The sequence below is a fragment of the Plodia interpunctella genome, chromosome 2 (assembly GCF_027563975.2).
Source record: "Plodia interpunctella isolate USDA-ARS_2022_Savannah chromosome 2, ilPloInte3.2, whole genome shotgun sequence".
NCBI lineage: Eukaryota > Metazoa > Arthropoda > Insecta > Lepidoptera > Pyralidae > Plodia > Plodia interpunctella.
Genome location: NC_071295.1, coordinates 345,922 through 365,321, shown reverse-complemented (window position 1 = coordinate 365,321; position 19,400 = coordinate 345,922). Strand labels below are relative to the sequence as shown.

The following is a 19,400-nucleotide window of genomic DNA, read 5'->3' as shown; positions in this document are numbered from 1 at the left end:
TATTTTCTCCTTTCTTACCCAGAGACCGTATTATAAACAAAGTTATAGCCGTGAGTTGGGATGATACGTTCCTAACGTGCCACGTCCGGCGCTGGAGGGGGCGCGTGAGGAACTAAACTCCGTCCACGAAACGCTACGTAGGAAGCATTTATACAGGAGTTCTATTATATGTATTTAACTTAAATTTCTTTTCAAATTTTTGTACCAGTATGGAGTAAAATTTTTCAGTGACAGTTTTATGAATTTTGTATGTGCAATGTGCATGCTGTGTTCACATCAAGAAGACTTGTCACTTTTGTATGTTTATTTCAAGCTAATATCTCATGCATGTTTCTGTGTCATGTAAGTTTAGTGAACTTACATTTTATATACCATAAGTAGTATTTCTTATTAGTAACAACTGGCAAGGAATAGAAGTAATCGGAAACAGAAAGTAGAGATTTTTACCCAGCAGTGGGAAAGTATTACTCAAAAAGCTACTAACTCCGTTTCATTTGTCTGAAACACTAATCGATACTAAGCTAAATCCGAACTGTGAAGCCGCTGCCCGCGCTGCATTTAACTTCTTCGCATATCGATATTGGAATGTTCAAATGTTAATGGGAAAATTTTTACTGTTTTTTTTTTTTAATTTATATAATAATAATAAATATTTATTTTTATTTTTATTATTATTATTTATATCTCTTTTTGGGATTCACGGCACATAGTCCGGTCCTTTGAGAGGCTTGCGTGGGGATATGGATCCAACACGTAGAGAATTTTGATGTTGTGTAGGTCTCCCGCCAAGACCCGCTCCCGGATATACCAATGAAATAATATGCCCATGAGCAGGTCTCGGCGGGAGTGTGAACTATTGCAGAATTATGAATAGAAGTATTGGTCTATAGAATGACATTTGGATGGACTGAAGACGGGCTATTGTAAAAGGTTCGGACACCTGCCATAATCATGCTTGCTGATTATTAAACGGCAGGTGGTGACTCGACGCTCACTGGATGGGCCCCTCAAATCAGTCGCCGTGATTGGCCACAAAGGGGCAACATTGACGTGGGCGGCTAAGGGTGTAGAGAGGTGAGTCTGCGGGGCGCGAAATCATGGTGATCCAGTCAGACGCCCCCGGCGTTATGACATTTTACACTTCCACCCTTCGAGCATATAGCTCTCGCGACGCCACTCTGGCCGGCCGATGAAGGCAAGCCAGAGGTAGGGGTCCTGTTACCTCTCGGTTTCCACTCCGACCTTGGGGAAGGAAGTTCGGAGGTGAGGAATAGGGGCCTTCCCTGGGAGCACTCAGGTCCGTGGGGTCGCTACTCCCCAACAGCTCGCCACAAGCGGGCTTATTATTATTATTATATGAATTCATTATAGGGACAAATCACACAGACTGAGTTAGCCCCAAAGTAAGTTTGAAATTTGTATTATGGGATACTAACTCAGCCTAAATCACTCTCCAGCTCTTCAACTATCTTCAACTTCAATCATGTCAATCCAATACTTTGTTTTGACGCAAAAAAGGACAAACACACACTTTGTATGTAGAATTTCAAGAAGTGAGCCCACAGAGCGTGACCTGACACCATTTCACATTAATTATAATATTAAGTATGGATTGTTCTTAAAACATGGGATCTTAAACTATAATTCGTATCTCTATTTTGTCATATACGCTCGCGTAAGATTTTCCGATATCTGAAATGTAAAAAAAAAACATATATAAAAAATACCGGTAATCAGAAAAACAAACATCGTCAATAATTCCCGTTCGGCTGTTTACATAGACATTGTAAATACACAGATCTGGCAGAGAATGTAATTACGCCCAATCTGTGCCATTAGCCTCTTTGAAGTTTTGCGAAAAAACGTTAGCTTTTAACTCAATAAATAGGCGGAGCCTGTTGGCACATAATTAGGTGATTTGAAAACGCAAAACTTTTAGATTTATTATAATCTAAAAATTTGTTTTATAAATATATAAATATAAATACATTTACAACATTATTAACACATGGTTTGGTAAATATAATCAATTGAAATTAATTACTTTTATTAGTTATTATTAATAATTCGCTACACAGGTTAGTAAAAGTAATAAATAAAGTAAGACCCAAGGTTTTAGTACAACAGACGGATGGTGGACGGTCCCCTCGGTAGTACTGCCATTGGCTGCTGACTCGCCACCAGCCTTTGGATGTGGAAACTAGAGGGGATCAGAGGTGGGGTCGCGGGGTTTTGTCCTCCGCGACCACAGCGCGGCCGTGGCGCTGAACACGGTGCGGTGGGGCCGCAGGGGAAGTGGAGAGTCAGTATGTCTCTCGACGATCCCCCTGTCCTCTGCGGCCGAAGGGTGGCTGCCTCTGTATCGGGCGCAATGTGTGGGTGTCACCTGCCTATCACCTCTTGCGCCCGTACAGAGGCAGACTTGGGTGCCCTGTGGCACCCAGGATTTTGTTGTGTGTGTCCTATGTGTGTTGTGACCGCTGGTCCCTTCAGGACCAGTGGTCGGTGATGCCCGCTCCCCCCGTCATCTTTCTGACTGGTGTGCGGAGTGGGATTGATGGTCCGCGCCACGCTCGCGTGGCGTAAGGGGCGGATGGTTAGCACTTGTGCTTGCTGCCCGCCCAGGTCGGGGCCGAAAGGCCGGCCGGGGGGGCGTCGCGGTGAAATGCCTAGCGACCCCGTGACGTCCCCCATAACGGCAGCGTGAAAACGCCCCAGAGGTTTAGTAGGTAGGCTGGGCTGACTAGCGGCCCAGGAGTCCCACACTCAGTGCGTAAAAAGCATTCCCCTGGGTAAACAAAAAAAAAGGTTAGTATTGTGACCAAACAAAGGAGCGAGCGAAGCGAGCGTAGCTTCCAACTATTACAATATGAAATGTATATATATATATATATATATATATATATACATATATATATATATATAATGTTCAATAAATCCATTAAAATATAATCTTTGTTGCAATGTTTATATTGTCAATGATGTAAATAGGTGAAATTAGAATTTTAAATGTCAATATTCTAATTTCACCTATTTACATCATTACCCTCAGTTGACATTGTCCTCTATACACAAATAATATTGCCGCCTCTATATTTTCTATACCTCTGCGTCCACTCTTCGCCTGTCTTCAATTACGATGGACGTACAGATCCGAATTGACGTTGGATTTGGTCCGCAGCATAGAGGCATTCACAACTGACTGTTCGACCTTTCGAGTTCTGATTGAAATTGATTTCGGATAAATTTAGTCTACACTTTAATTGCTGTGCGATTGTATGATGATGAAAAGTTAAATGCCAGCTCAGACTATGTGCTACATTTATTGTTTTAAGTAAATTGTATGTTACAGAACTAATAAATCAATTATCTATCAATATACATGTATTTATGAAACTATTGACATTTTAAGCGTATAAATACTATACGAGTATTTAATGAAGGTATGTACTATTTAGTAAAAAGAAAATATCATTATTACTTCACCTAGTAATATGTCGTACTATTTAAATTCAGCAATAACTCATGCAGGAATTCGAAATGGAGAATCCGCCTATGAATCGATCCAACGCGGATTCAAGACGAGCATCTGTTTAAATTGTAATTTAAATGTAGAATACATATTTCATACATTTGCCAACAAAGAAGCGACGATTTCAAATGTAACGGGATTCAAAGAAAGGATATTACAATAGCTTTTATTTAGACTTAGCTGCCAGTATGTTATTGGGAAAGGTGCTAATAAAAAAAGGTATGATTTAGTTTCCATAATATTATGGTGTACACTCATTTTGTAATGGTAACAAATCTTACAAGAAAAAAATATTACAGTATGTGTATTAATGGGAATATTGCATAACTGATTTATTTTGATACTTCTTTCCAAATATGGTTTATTTGGTTAACTATAATTTTTAATTTATTTTAAAATATTACATCATTATTTTCATTTGTTCAGTAATTTACGACAAACTTATGCAGAAATCTAACCTCTAAATAATATACTTCGAACTTAGAATTCAGGAAATAATACAGTGTACGTTAACATCTCGCAGGTCGCCGGAGACTTGTCGATTAGCAAACTTAAATTGTATTACAATAGTTGTAAACTTGCGTCGCCTCTGCAGCGACCTACTCTGTGCTGTTATTTAGTTACAATTCTGGAATATTATCGTTTCGCTCGGTGATTCTTGGAAATTATGTCTCGTCTCCGCATGTTCCCGAATGCGTTCGGGGGTGTGACGCCGCAAAGCCCAGCGTACAATATTAGAGTACATTTTTAAAGATTTGGTAGTAATTATACGAAAGGTCGCCTGTCTGACGTCAACCCTTCTTGGGAATAGGTACTATTGTTTGCCTTTCTACTACCTAGTCCTTTAGTCGTCTCGTACGACATCCACGGCAGGATATGGAATGGTCCTATTTTAGGGCGGAATCACACGCCACATATTGATGTTTCTTGAAAATTATTGTCGTGAATTCCAATAATGAACAGAAAAGATATCGTATCCAATACTGTATGTTATTGTGACGCACTCGGGTCAGATATAATATTGAAAATACATAAACGAGCTTTAAAAAAATATGTACATTTTTTAATTTGATGTTTTTTCAATGTCATTCGCTGGACTATTTATTTTAAAGCTTATTCATAAAAGTATAAGGCATGCCTGCTAAAGCATGTTTTGTTTCTTTTTGTCAATGCCAAATTTTGTAATGTGTGATAGTGACAAAACATACATGTACTCTAGCTAAAAGTTTTTTATAAATGCTATCATTTACTGTCAAGTCTTTTGGCGTTTATTGATATTTATTTTCTATACATATGAAAGAATGATGATCAAAAATTAAATAGTATTAAAGATTTTCCTAAAATTTCTTACACCGAAGGCTCGCTTAACATAATTATATTCAGCCTAAAATATTTTTATCCCGCGAAAGAGAGTTCTAAAATTGTATTAAAATATAAACCCGAGCATGAATATAAATAAACATCAAAAACGTTGCTGCCGACGACGAATGTATGAAATATGTAAAAGAAGACGTGGGTCTTATCCGGCGTCCTAGGTGAGCGGTGGAAGGCTGTAAGACGCTGAGCCGAAGAGTGCTGATCATATAACAACTTAGTCCTACATGTAAGCACTTTTGAAATTGACGCATATCGCTGTATCATACTACCTTGTTGATGCTGACGCTCATAGGATGTCTGCTGTCGGGTGGGGTGTCGCTGTTCATTATTAAGATGCCGAATGCGAGCTGCTCAGTTTTGTAGTACCTAATGCTACATTTTGCTTTTGCTATTTTTAGTGTTCCGTACCCGAAGGTTAATCAGGACTCTATTAAAAAAAGGTTAGGCGGTCTTTCGTGGGTCAAAGTGTAAAATTGTTCAATAAACTTCCTGTAGAGGCTATTAACTTGCCAATGCCAAAATTTAAATCATATATTAAAGCATTTTAAATGGCTAATGCTTATTACACGATTAGCGACTATTTAAATGACAAAAAACCTTGGACCCTTCCTAAAACTTCCACCTCTCACACTTGATTTTAATTTTTTTATTATTATTTATATATTTTCTTGATATGTTTATTACATATATTTTGACATTTACTTGTAAAACATATACGTTTTACAAGTAAATGATTTGTGATCTTCAAGTGTCTGAAAGTAACATAGGTATCTATTATGTTAGATTATGGAGATCGAGTATGTATTTATTAAAAGTTTTTTTTGTTTGGTTAATTATACATATATATATATAAGTATATATATTTTCCTTTCACCAGCACTTGATCACAATCATAATATGTTTCAGTATACCTTTTGACCATGTACTTCATTGTGTACATACATGTTATATTACTGATAAAAAATTATACATAAATTTATATTTAAAAAATGGTAAGCCCTTCTGGCATAATAGGGACCAACACTGTTTGAGTTTCTTTCGGCATTTCTTCTCAGCAGTGGTCGTTCCGAAATGCTAGTAGTTTGTAGCTTTGGTAAACATCATTTAATTTAGAATATGACGTGAAAAAGTGCCTGTGAAGGCCTAATTTCTGAATAAATGATTTGATTTTGATTTTGATTTATTACTAGGGCACTGCTGTCCGTCCATCAGTATGTACGTCTATTATCAGGATATCAGAATGTATCTCACAAACCGTGATAGATCATACATCACAAATTTCAAATATCTAAATATTTGAAATTTGTGATGATGATGTATTTCTGTTGCAGCTATTACAAGAAATACTTTAAAATCACAATGTATTAAATATGTACAAACTTGATTTATTGGCTCGTTTTTTTGTTTCAGAGTCCAACTCGCACTTGGCCAGTTTTTATTATTTAGAAATGGTGCATATTTAAGTTGGCGATTTTATTTTTGCGGTCAACCTCGTCTTTGTCAATTGAGTTGAGTTAAAATTGTCACATATAGCTGAATTTTATCCATCGAGCAACGAATCAGCTTGACTCGAACAAACAGTCCCCTGGGAAGCCATTGATACGTTAATCCTGTCCTTTGTCCGTGATTGGTGGGAATGCCGGCTCTGTGATCTGCATTACTCTGTGCTAACGTCATTACTATCGACACGTCAGCGATTTGCTATATATAGTTCCTTGACTCATGTATGGTTATATATGATCAGTTGTATCGGCACGCACTCATAGACCAGTAGAGTTATTAAAAGATCTTCAGTTTATATTATGGGAAATCATCTTATTAGCAATGCTGTTGTTGTCTATTAGCTTTTAAGATTTATTAACCCTGGTGTCTAATTTTCATTAATATTATTGGAATTTTTTAAATCAATATAACTAAACATAGGACAATATTTTGGTATGTTCTTAGGTAGGAATCGATTATACTTATATATAAATTCACACAAAACATCACTTGATTCGCGTCTCTTGTGGAAAAGTAAGATATTTTCGGCGTCCCATCGAAAACACATTATCGTTATTACCTAAAACTTTTCCCATCGCTGTGTGTTAAACAAAGTATAAGAAGGCGCTTGCCATTACAGAGAGCACTGACAAACACAATATCTAGATACCGTATCTTTGTTCCTGTCTGTGAAATATTGCTAAAGTGTCGTATATTTAAACTTTTCCCCAGAACACTTTGAAATGTTATAAATTTTGTATATATATATATATATAAATTCATATTATTATATAGAAGTGAGGCAAAAATATATTAGAATCACGTACAATTTTTTTCAAGTATGTTGATGTTAGATATGATACATATAATTATATATATTAATTACAAATAAACTATTATATAGAGATATATAATGAGAACAAAAAAATAGTAAATCACATAACTATAAAAGAAATTATCGTATTTGTTATCTAAATACTTCGTTCTCTTTACTTGTGATATCTAAAAATTAATATATCTAAGTCATAGGCAGGCGTATATTCTGGTTTGCAGAGTACATAATATGATAAACCAATATGGCGTGCGAGGGAACCCACCTGATGCAATGCAAAGCGTAACATTTTGTAAGAACTCAAAAAAAAAACTTCGACACACGAACGCAGCGTTTGTAAAGTTATTTTTAAAATCCACATGAAAACACGATTCGTTTTACCGGGCTTTATTCGACTGAACTCTTATGTACTTGTATACTCGTATCTAATCTTGCGAGTTAAATTTTATACGCGTTTCGTTTGGCGAAATCAGTTGGATTTGCCAACTGATTTCAGTGCACTTGATTTGTTATTCACAGGTGAATAATGGTGGCGATGGTGGTGTAATGGTAAAGACTGAAATGTGAATCGAAAGGTCCCAGGTTCGATCCCTAATCGTACCACATAAATAGTTCTGAGACTTACCGCAGTCCAGGTACGTCGTCCAACTGGCCGCCGTCATGGTGCTGCCAGGCCAGCTGCGGGGACGGGAAGCCGTGCGCTGCGCACGACACCCTGGCGCCGGTGCCGTTGGAGAACACCAGCCGAGGCGGTGGCTCCATCAGGAACACCGGCCCGTGCTCCTGGCCCTCGCCACCTGGGAAGCCAGCGCTTGTGTCAGTTTGGACTGTGTCCCAATGTCAAGTCAGCTTGCAAAGATCTTTATGCCGCGGCGATTGATGGATTCGCGATGAAATTTGGGTAAATCGATGTGCTATAGTTAACTTGTATAAAATCACAAGTTTTGTACATTTTATTAAATGAAGCTAACTACGTAAGAACGTAGTGCGGTATAGATCAACAAGCAATATAGGACTGATAGAGATTTTTTACTCATTCCCTCTCTCTCTCTTTCTCTCTCTCTCTCTCTGAATGTCTTCCCGGTTTCTTCTCGAGTCGTTGAGCGTCTGAGTCCAGGGCTACGCTACTTGCATATTCTTGTCAATTGTTTTTTCTGTCAATCATTGAACAAATAATGGAAGACCTAGATAGGCTTATAATTCAGATAAAATAGTACAACACACCGCTCCAAGTTGTCCTATAATATGTGCAGTATACAGTTATGGAAACCGACCATATGTAAGCCATATTCCTCTCTCAGATTCACGTGGCGTAGACAAACAAAGCCAAAGGAAGGTCCAGCAATTAGCATACTAAAATCATATGCCGATATAGCTTTCGACATAAAACAACATGTGAATTATATTCTGAGGTCATTTTGCTATAATGAAAGGCTTTTCTCCAACCAAAGATATTTATTATTCGTAATTATAACCTAGAAAAATATGGCTGCAAATGAAAAGTAGGAAGATCGTTATTATTTAAATATGTTGTAACATAGTCATTACCCACATACACAGTATATTGCCTACATACTAGGTATACTGCTATATTAGCGCAATATTGCCCCAATTCGAGCTATCTCAACCTCCACAATTAATCCCAGCACTGAGGCGCAGCTTGGCTGAATCTAATTACGTCCTCACGTCGTGACGTCACGCCACCGAATGAAATTAATCTCACAACGGATACTCTTCAAATTAGTCGCATGTGACATATGCTAGACTGGAATTTTTAAAAGTGTAAACAAATGTATACATGATTTGGAATTTAATCTATTCTGCTCTGTTTGGACATTTAAAGTCATTTTTTTTCTGCCATGAATTTGAACCTTAACCTTGACTAATTAATTTAGTAGGTAAAACTCGAAGAGGTAAAGTCACTTGTAAGCACTTACTTTCGCATTTATAATATTAGTTAGGATATAATGTGGTTTGGCACGATATGCAAGAGGTGGATTGTAGGACTGAGCATTATATAACATAATATTGCAAATAAGTACTTTAAAGCTATACAAATAACATCAATAAACAAGTATTAGAACCTAAATAAACATAGTATACTTCGTTCCAATATACATAAATAAATTGTGTTAAATCATGGAACATATTACTCCCGCAAGACCACCAATCAACCGAGCATTAGCAGAGATTCGTCAATTAGATCGTAACTGATTCAATTAAAGGGCGGAGACATGATTATCTATCCCTGGAACATATCGACGACCTTCTATCCCTTCCACTTCCGCTTCTTCTTCACATGCCCTAAAGTCGGCAGTTGAAGTTTTTGATGGGTGATGTAAGTTATCATAATTAGAAATAGATTTTTTACAAAAATGAAATTTTCGACACAAGTTTTTACTGTTGTCAGTGAGATATTATTGCATTCAATGCGTGTTAATAAATTATAAATTGCAGTAAACAGTTGAGGAGGACTCGCCGAGGAGGAACCTCGCCAGGAGTTGTTTCTGGGTACATTCACAAGTCATGCTTACTATAATAATGCATTGTCATCCAAACTAAAGGTGTGTACAAAATATTAGCTCAATCGGCTGAAGATATCGGTTGAAGGTTCCGAAATTGAGTTGCAAGATTCCCGAACGGAAAAAATATAAAGACTTGATGATAATAAAGATTTTTTATAAAAACATTATACCATTTGTTTACATACTTGACTTTGTTGGGTGAGTTGTGTAGCTAATCCCAGTCACAAATTAGTTATAGTTATAGCTCCCACAACTTCTACCATAGACTTACCATATAAATGGCTGATTTATTACCAAACATACTCAAAGGCATATGAAACCAGTCCGGAAAGAGAAAAATATGACTTATCGCAACGAAGCCAATTTATACGAGTTAATAGCCAAGTTTTATAAAAACGTTACGTTATTGTAAGCCACAAAGTCTTTGGAAAAAAAAAGGAAATGGGAATTAAAAAGATACTTTTTACGAGCTCTTAATGTTTTTATCTTGTCCCTCGCATCCTTTGTCCCGTTTAGCGGGAATTTCCACAAAAATGGAATTCTGGTGGAGGCTTTTCTCGTTTTTTGTTCCTTTGTGAACGTAAACGGAGAATTTGTAGAGAACTCTCCCGATTGCATCAATCGGTTTATGAAAACTTTTGTGTTCTGCGAACCTTGTCTGCTGACAATTATTGCCGCTAGACAAGGTTCGCCGCTAGTTTAAAATGTACACTATATTGTAGTGTACAGGACGCACAAAGGATTATTCAAGAAAAGTAGAATCAAATCAAATCAAAAATATTTATTTGTAAATACAGGTATAAAAGTGTTGTTAATAAACATAGAAAGTGCTCTGTATTCTGCCTAGTGGCGTACAAAATATAAAAGACAACATTATTTAAAATAATCAAGTTAAATGTAATGTACTCAGAAACTTAGAGCTTGTCCTCCAAGAAATCCTCTAGTTTGTAATAACATTTCTCAACAAGTAGCTTATGAAGGTCTTTCTTAAATATTTTTAAACTTGCTGATTTTAAAGAGTTAGGTAAGTTATTGTATATTTCAGGTGCTCTTCTAAATACGCTTTTATGCATCAAAGCTGTATTACAGACAGCTAACGCTATTTTGGTTGAATTATTACGAGCCCGCGTATAAAACGAGAATTTATCTTTGTGTGTATGCACAAAAACAGCACACTCAAATATATACATGCAGGGTAATGTTAATAACTTAAATTTTTTAAAAAATGGCACGCACGTGTCTGTTTGTTGGAGTTGGAAAATAGATCGGATGCAACGTTTTTGAGCCTTGAAAATAAATTCTTTTTCAGTGGCATTACCCCAGAACATAACACCATATCGTAATGTTGAATTGACGTAGGCGTGATAAGCCGTAAGAACAGTATTAAGATTAACTATTTTTTGAAGTCTAAAGAGAGCATAAGAGAATTGTCTCAAACGTTTGCACAGATAATCGATTTGTGATTTCCAATTTAATTTATTGTCAATATACAGTCCTAGGAATTTGGTAACTTCAATTTCAGAGATATTTTGATTAAGGAATGGAATGTCAATTTTTTTATTATTCTTATGTCTCTGTTTAAAATTTATTAATTTAGTCTTGTTAATATTTAATTTTAATTTATTATTATTCAGCCAATTAGTTATTAATGTCAAGGTATGTATGATTTCCGAATTTGTGCTTTCAATACTATCACTTTTAAATAATATAGTGCTATCGTCCGCAAAGAGTGTAACATGGTGTTTTGTTATTAGAGGGAGATCATTGATATAAATCAAAAACAGCAATGGGCCCAAAACACTACCCTGTGGGACACCTCTAGGAGCCTTTCTGCAATCAGAGTAATATTTTGACTCCGTTTTTGTCCTCACACAAATTCTGTCAATTTGCGTTATTTGTTGTCTATCTGTGAGATAAGATTTGATAAGTTGGTAAGCATTGCCTCTAATACCATAATGATATAACTTATCCAACAGAATACTATGGTCGACACGATCGAACGCCAATGACATGTCCATAAACAATCCTATACAGGGCCTCCTTTTATCAACTTCAGTCATTGTTTTGTATAAAAAGTCGTAAATAGCAAGGTTTATAGATTTATTAGGTCTAAACCCATATTGCTGCTGTGAGAATACATCATTCGACTCAAAAAAATCATAAAATTGCTTGTTTATTACCTTTTCAATAATTTTGGAAAAGATCGATCCTAAAGCTAATGGTCTATAATTGCTTACCAGATATTTTTCATTTTTCTTAAATAAAGGTCTTACTAATGATATTTTTAGTTTATTTGGAAATTCACCTTTTTGTATAATAATATTGATAACGTGGCTTAGTACTGCGCTAATGATGTGAGCGACATCTTTGATAACCATGGTACATATCTGGTCGAATCCGGTACAATTAGTATTTTTTAATGTCATAATTATTTCATAAATATCAATCGGAATTGTTGGAGTCAAAAAAATTGTATTTAAATTGTTAAATTTTATACTTGTATTATTATAATTATTACCCATATTTTCATCCGGTTTTGTTACATTAATAAAGTAATCATTGAATGCATTTGCTATTAGCATGGGATCCGTAATTATTTTGTTGTCTACGTGTATTTCCTCAATATTCTCTTTCGGGAAGTTAGTTTTATTCTGATTTATAATGTTCCAAGTGGCTTTACTTTTATTTTTCGATTGTCGTATATAATAATCATTTTGAGATTTTTGTGTCAACATAATTATACGTTTAAAACGTTTTGTATAGGCTCGTAGAACGGTTGCATTCTCTCTTGTTGGATTCTTTCTATAATTCCACAGTAAACTTCGTTTACGTTTGCTACAAATCTTAATACCTTTACTTATCCATCTAGGTCGCTTTTGGGTACATTGTTTCATTCGAATCAGTGGGAAACAAAGGTCATATATTAATTTAAATAAGTCATAAAATTCGTTGAATGCTACATTTGGGTCGTTTGACTCGTAAGTACTCAAAAAGCTTAATTGACCGATGTATTTAATAAAAATTGACCGATTATATTTAGAAAAATCTCGTTTTATTCTATACCAGATTTTAAAGCAACAACTTTTTCCGATAGAAAACTTCAATATCTGAGCTGAATGGTCTGATAATGCAAAATCACGTAACTCACTCTTGGAGCGATTTGTATTATGTATAATATTATCTATACACTTTCCACTAGATAAACGAGTAGCTTCTTCAAATTCAAATTTGAGGTCATGGGAGTATATTAAATTACGAAAAGTATTTGTTTGTTTATTTCTTTGCAATACGTCTATATTAAAGTCACCACATATAATGACCTTGCATTTCTGTTTACGCTTTTCCAGAATTGAATTGAATTTATCAAAAAAAGTATCCAATATATGGTTCTTATTATCTGGACTCCTGTAGATACAGATTATAATTGTATTGTGATCAAGCAATTCTATCGCAGAACATTCAAATATATTTGGAATTGAGATATTTATAAATTCTTTGATTTCTGAATATCTATGTGAGCCCCTGACTAGTATACAAGAACCACCATCTCGAGATTTTCTCATAAAACTTGATGCTAACTTAAAATCACTTAATACTAGACTGAGTTCATCCCCTTTAATCATATTATGTTCAGTTATACATAGTATATCAATATATTTACCTTCACAAGCTAGCTCATCCAAACAAACTAGTAATAAATCAGATTTACTGATCAACCCATTCAAATTTTGGTGCATAATATATAAATAATTAGTCACGAAATAAATTATTATTATTACAATTAAGTTTATCACCAGAAGATATGTCATTTATTTTATTATTATTATTGGAATTGTCATTGTTAATATTTAGATCATTATTATCAATCATATTAGAATTATTAGAAGATATATTGTAACATTTGTCAATCTTATTAACTAAGTCAGTCTGAGTCATTTGATTCTTATACATTTTTCTGTGGCAACTACAAGGAATATTTTCCTGTGAGATCACCTTTTTATTATACATTTCTATGTTTGCTTTATAACCCATGCGTAATATTTCTCTGAGTAAAGATCTAGAAAGATTTAAGGCAAAATGCTTTCTACTAGGTAATATTCTACTATAGTCCATATCCATAAACACTACATTTCTATTATTTTTACAAATAAATTGCAATGTATAGTTAATTTTCTTTTCATTTAAGTGGAAGTTATAAGGAATTTCACTAATAATTACATTTGTATTGGATAAAGAATTAAGCCATTTACTTATATCTAACTGTAAATTAAATGGGTTTTTGTTGTGTTTAGAATTATGTGGACATTTTAAAAAGGTTAGGTCAAATAAATCTTATTTTAAACTAGCGGCACGTCCCGGTTTTCCTCGGGTAAAACAATTATTAACCTAAATGTCACTAAGGAAATATATATATATATATGTATATATATATTGGTGAAAACCGCATGAAAATCGTCTTTGTTCTTATAATGTTGATATATCTAAGGTGAAGTTCAATAACAGAATTACAGTGGCGAAAAAACAATAAGGATACAATTTAGTAAGTTATGTTTTCGTTAAAATATAGTTTTGTATAGAACCTACGTAAATACTGAAATTTGTCAACAAATCGGTTCTACCTATTGTAGACTGTTAAATACTCAAAATAGTAAAAAGGGATCAGTACATACCCTTTACTGCGTTACTGAGCCGTTTTCCTCCATCCTTACGAATCGAAAACCAAGTTAAAATGAAAGAATTATACAAACAAAGGGTTACGTCATACAAAGTAGACCCGGTCTCGGCGATGGAAGGCACCAGCGTAACTCACAACCCAAGTTGTAAACTTACCTAACTTATTCAGCGCTCGGTCTTCTGAGAGCCGCTCTTTTATGATATTTCTTTAGCGACAGATTTTGTACTATTTTTGTGTGTTTTAAAGCAATATTTGCTGGATTTAACTCATAATTTCCGTCGCTACCGCAATCACATTTGTAGACAAATGGTGGTCCTACTTCTAGTGGGCAGAGGCTCTGCTTAGTTCAGATACCAGTTTTTCGAAGTAATTGCGAGCATACAAAAACAGTTTGAAGAATACCTAGTGACGTATGTAAAATAACGATGTAATTTAGTGTTTTAGTGAACGACGAGCATTATAATTGTGTAATAATTCATGTGGCCATGTCGTTCGTCAGGCCGGCGTGATAGCACTGTGTCATGCTCGGATGGCGCTGATAACGAAGGTTTTAACCTAGATGTGGAATACGACTCATTTTATGAAATACTAAACCTGCTGTGATCAAATATATCTTATATATCTTCTTGTCCCTTAGCAAATACCAATTTTGGTGCGGTCACGGTGTCTATATCTTGTCATGCTTTCGATTTTTATAATTTTCCTAATACACACTTTCTATATTCTTAATTGCATAATTATAAGTTCTATTTGAGTTAAATTTAATAGGAATTATCAATTTACCTACAAAAAATACTTTTAAACGTAGACGTTTATGTAGTATTTTGAAACAACTTTCTATTGTTTGTTTTTTAATCATAAGAGAATTTCGAGACCAAAAAAAAATTTTGTATTCACGTGGGGATTTTAAAATATTCTTCGTTGAAATTATTTTAAAATGTTATACTTTAAATTATTGAGAGAAAAAAAAAACATAACAATGATGTTACAAGGAAAACTGGAAATGTAATGTGGTGACTATAAAGATTAGGAAGATTTTTTGTTACTGTGATGATAAAAAGAATCGAACATCTAGCTTTAGAGGAACGTCTGCAACTAATAACTCAAAGGAGTTGTCTCTCGGAGACAGATTACAGTTTTTCTCGTCTGGCCTGATGTTTGTCATGATATGGGCCAGGGGAATCGCAGATAGTAAATCAAATGTGATGAAAAGAGAAAAAATATTGTAGAAAATGTATAGACATTGAAAGATTTTAAACATGCACGACTGGCTATATGATTATAATTTTTTGAAGGCTTATGCCTAGTATCAGCCGCTTGGCTTAAACTTAGATATCGCAATCCAATTCTTGTCAGCTATCATCAAAAACATTTAAATATATTTTTAAAAGTATACTTATGTGTAAGTATACGTAGAGGATACGTATCTCTAGCCGATAGTAGGCATTGTCCTACAAAATCCATCTATCTATTACTTGGAATAAGCTTCCATTTGGTTACGACCAATTCTGTAATGTAATCACATCTCTTCAATAACATTCTTAAAAATCTTATTTCAAGTTTTCGATGTAGCTGACACCAAACAGTAATAGCTATAATTAACATATTTCGTTCGTCATCGTATTATCTAAAACACGTGTCATTTCACCTTCAGACGAATTCTGTAGAGTTGTATGTGAAAATAAACTCCAGTTAGTGGGTTCGTGAATATGATCTTGGATTTGAACCTCGTCGACGAGGGTCCGGGGTGATATTTCACTCCCGAGGACTTTGTATGTTGTTGATAAGTCTACTTTGTAATTTTCTGGGAATTTGTTTGAGCTAGCGACTATTTATGTTACGTTGGTATTATGGTCTGCTGTGATGCTTTTGTATCGTGAAATTAGATATGACTTCAATAACTAAATTGGTAATAAATAAAAAGTGAAAATACGGGATTTAATGAAACAATATAATTAAATCAATGGGAAAGAATATATCATTGAGTTTTATGCATTGCATGAACGGTCGTGTATATTGCAATTTTACATTAAATTATAAATTTTTCATGGCAAAATCACACAAAACGTTAATTAAGACGAAGCACCAATACAGAACGAGGTAACGAGATTAAAATAAAAAATAATTCGCCGGACGTCATTCATTATTTTCTCCCGTTTACATTTAATTCAGCCATACTAATTAATTTAATGTGCTACCAATTACGTGCTCGCATGTGTACGCCAGTTACATAATTGATACATTTTCGTACATTACACTGTTGAACAAGTTGGTCACGTGAAGGAGCAGTTTAGGTTAGGAGTAACACGTTTTAGTTTCTTTAATATTTCTTGTTAGTTACTTAGGTACAAGGTTTGTATGCGGGCCAACGGTCTGACAACTAGGGATGCCAACGACCGCGCGAAGTGGCGACGAAATTGTAGCAAAGCGGAACCTAGGCTCCGTCACTTAACGGCTGACGAAGGAACAGGGATTACACTCAGGTCAGGGAGACTTAAGTATACGTTTGTATATTATTGTATATAAAATTCTTGCACTGGTTGATTGGTTCATTGGTTCTCTCCATCTGGGAGAATTTCGATTTATCGAATTTTATATAATGCAATTAATTTGTTAAATCTTAATGTTTAAACGATTAAAATATAAAATATAAATAAATTGACGTTTAGCTTAATGTTTGTTGGTGTACTTCAAAAGTACCAGAACGTTATATTGTGTATTTACATGTAAACAGTTTCAATTGCGATCCAGCTAAACTTAAAAGCGCGATTGGGGACCAATCTTCCATAGCCGGCAGAAATTAGGTATTTCCACTTGACATAATTCTTACAAATATCTGTTGCTTCCTCTAAACTCATAAATCGTATATTAAATATTTAATCACATACCGCTATAAGACCACCATTCGACTCTACTGACACTTTATTAAAACGTAATGAGCCCACAAACACGTTCATTAAGGCAGACTCCATAAAAGGCTCAAAGTTGTCTTCGCTTCTTGTTTATATGCTAATGCGTTTTCCGTGCACGACATTGTACACAGCCATCATGAAATTTTAGACCTTAAAGAGTTAAATTATGGTTCAAAGTTGAATAACTGCCGTCGGTTGAAATATGAGGTGTTATCTAAAGGGATTTCTTTTATTACACCCTTCTTGTTTTTTCAGGAGTTAGATGAAGTTTAGCTTTCGTATGAATATATTTTAATCCTATAACAATTTCGTATGGGGTTTTCAGGAATGTTATGTTTGATAAGCTTTTAGCATAAAATCATCGAAGAATGGATGATTATGATATGACAGAAAGTCGCAGTATGGACGAGAATTGACATTTTACATAGATTATTTCTTTCTTTTCGAGTGTGTTAATTACTAACACTGGCGTCATATTTTGTTAAAGTCGTCTCAAGGCACCTGACATGACTTACGACTACCTACCACGTCCCTTTACACTAGTAAACTTAAATAGACAACCATATTTTCTATTTATATTATTATACTGTGATGAAGCCAAAAAAGATGTAAAGTGTCTGTGTTTTTGACAGCTTATTCAATATGTATTTAGGTAGTTGTGAAAGTAAATTATGTTTATATCGAACAAATAGATAAACACATTTTTATTAATTGTGTTATAACTGGATTATATTTTATTGCGATAGTTATGGCTATTGTATAATAAGATTATTATAATTTCAAAATTAGCTTTAAATTTAGTAATAATGTAAGTACTTAATTATTGTATTTAAAAAACAAATTCGAACAAGTTCATATAGAAAATATAGTATATGTATTTCTAAATTTGGAAAATTCCACGCGCCACAGTATATTACTATATTTTTAACAATATTATTTACGATTTTCCACTGCAGAAGAAAACTTTCAGTGTACACGTCCGTGCAAATAAAGTGGTACATATAAAAAACTCAATTCGTGAAATTAATTAAACTGCGTGTGGCGTACTGAATACCTCCTGTCTGTTATTTTATTAAACAAATCCGCACGTATTTTATACAATACATAGGTACATTGCATTGGTCATCAAACAGTGTTGTTCAATTTACATATTAATTGACGGACCCCGATGAAAAATAACGCAACCTTTTCGCTAGTCAGTGTTTTATGGAGTTGAGGTTTAACATGAAAGGTTATTAATTAACGGTCAGATTTCACGAATGTTTTTATTGAAGTATGGGCTTATAGGTAATAAAAAATATTGTATTTTTTTAAAAATTTCAATCGCAACGTCACTGGACATCATTCTATTGTGCATAACGACATTGTATTCAATCAATAACCAGCTCTCGCTCGAGGTTGTTTGGTCCGTTTAAACTTTAACATAACTTACTCAAATCCGGTCCATTTACAAAACTATGTAAAAATATAAACTGTTTGTTTTTATAAGAGAGACAATAAGAAGCTGTTATTAAAGCAACGTAAAGATCGTATAAAACCCCTGTATTCTTTTATCATTTCTAAGAAAGAATGAGTGAAAAAAGCTTAAGTCTACATATTTTACCGGCTTCAATCGGTACACATAAATAAATAATTGAGCCGCAGTTTGAATCTATACTTACATACAAATTCTGTAAATAATATACTTCGCGAACTTGTTTACTCAATGAAAACAGAGTGAATTATATCCACTTTGTTATCGACAACAATTACATTGTAACATTAAAACGTTCTTAATCATATTTTGAAAGTACCCCACATATTCAATTTCATATAACCTCCCCCCTTAGCACCCCTCTTACCCCTGCCTCGCCTGTATTTTCATCTTTACGCGTTTCATTTCGTTTTGTTTCCAAATAAAGACGAAGGTTGTTTCGCGCATTATTATATTTAATATTGCATTTCAATATTCGTAGCTAATATTACTGTCGCTAAGCTTAATATTATCCTGAAGCGGTGGTGGTGTAATGGTTAAGACGCCCGCCTGTAGATCAAAAGGTCCAAGGTTCGAATCCTACTCGTACCA

General features: G+C 34.5%; 1 protein-coding gene across 4 annotated transcripts in view; it reads right to left on the bottom strand.

Annotated features, from left to right (window-relative positions):
• Positions 1–19,400, bottom strand: part of LOC128674921 (cell adhesion molecule Dscam1-like) — a 133,098-nt gene that overhangs the window by 97,260 nt on the left and 16,438 nt on the right. For all 4 annotated transcript variants that reach the window (XR_008405213.2, XM_053753924.2, XM_053753942.2 and 1 more), the window contains exon 3: positions 7,849–8,020. Coding sequence is in view for 3 of the 4 variants with exons in the window: in XM_053753924.2 (XP_053609899.1) it covers positions 7,849–8,020 (172 nt within the window). In the remaining variant the exon portion in view is untranslated. The remainder of the gene's footprint in view (positions 1–7,848; positions 8,021–19,400) is intronic.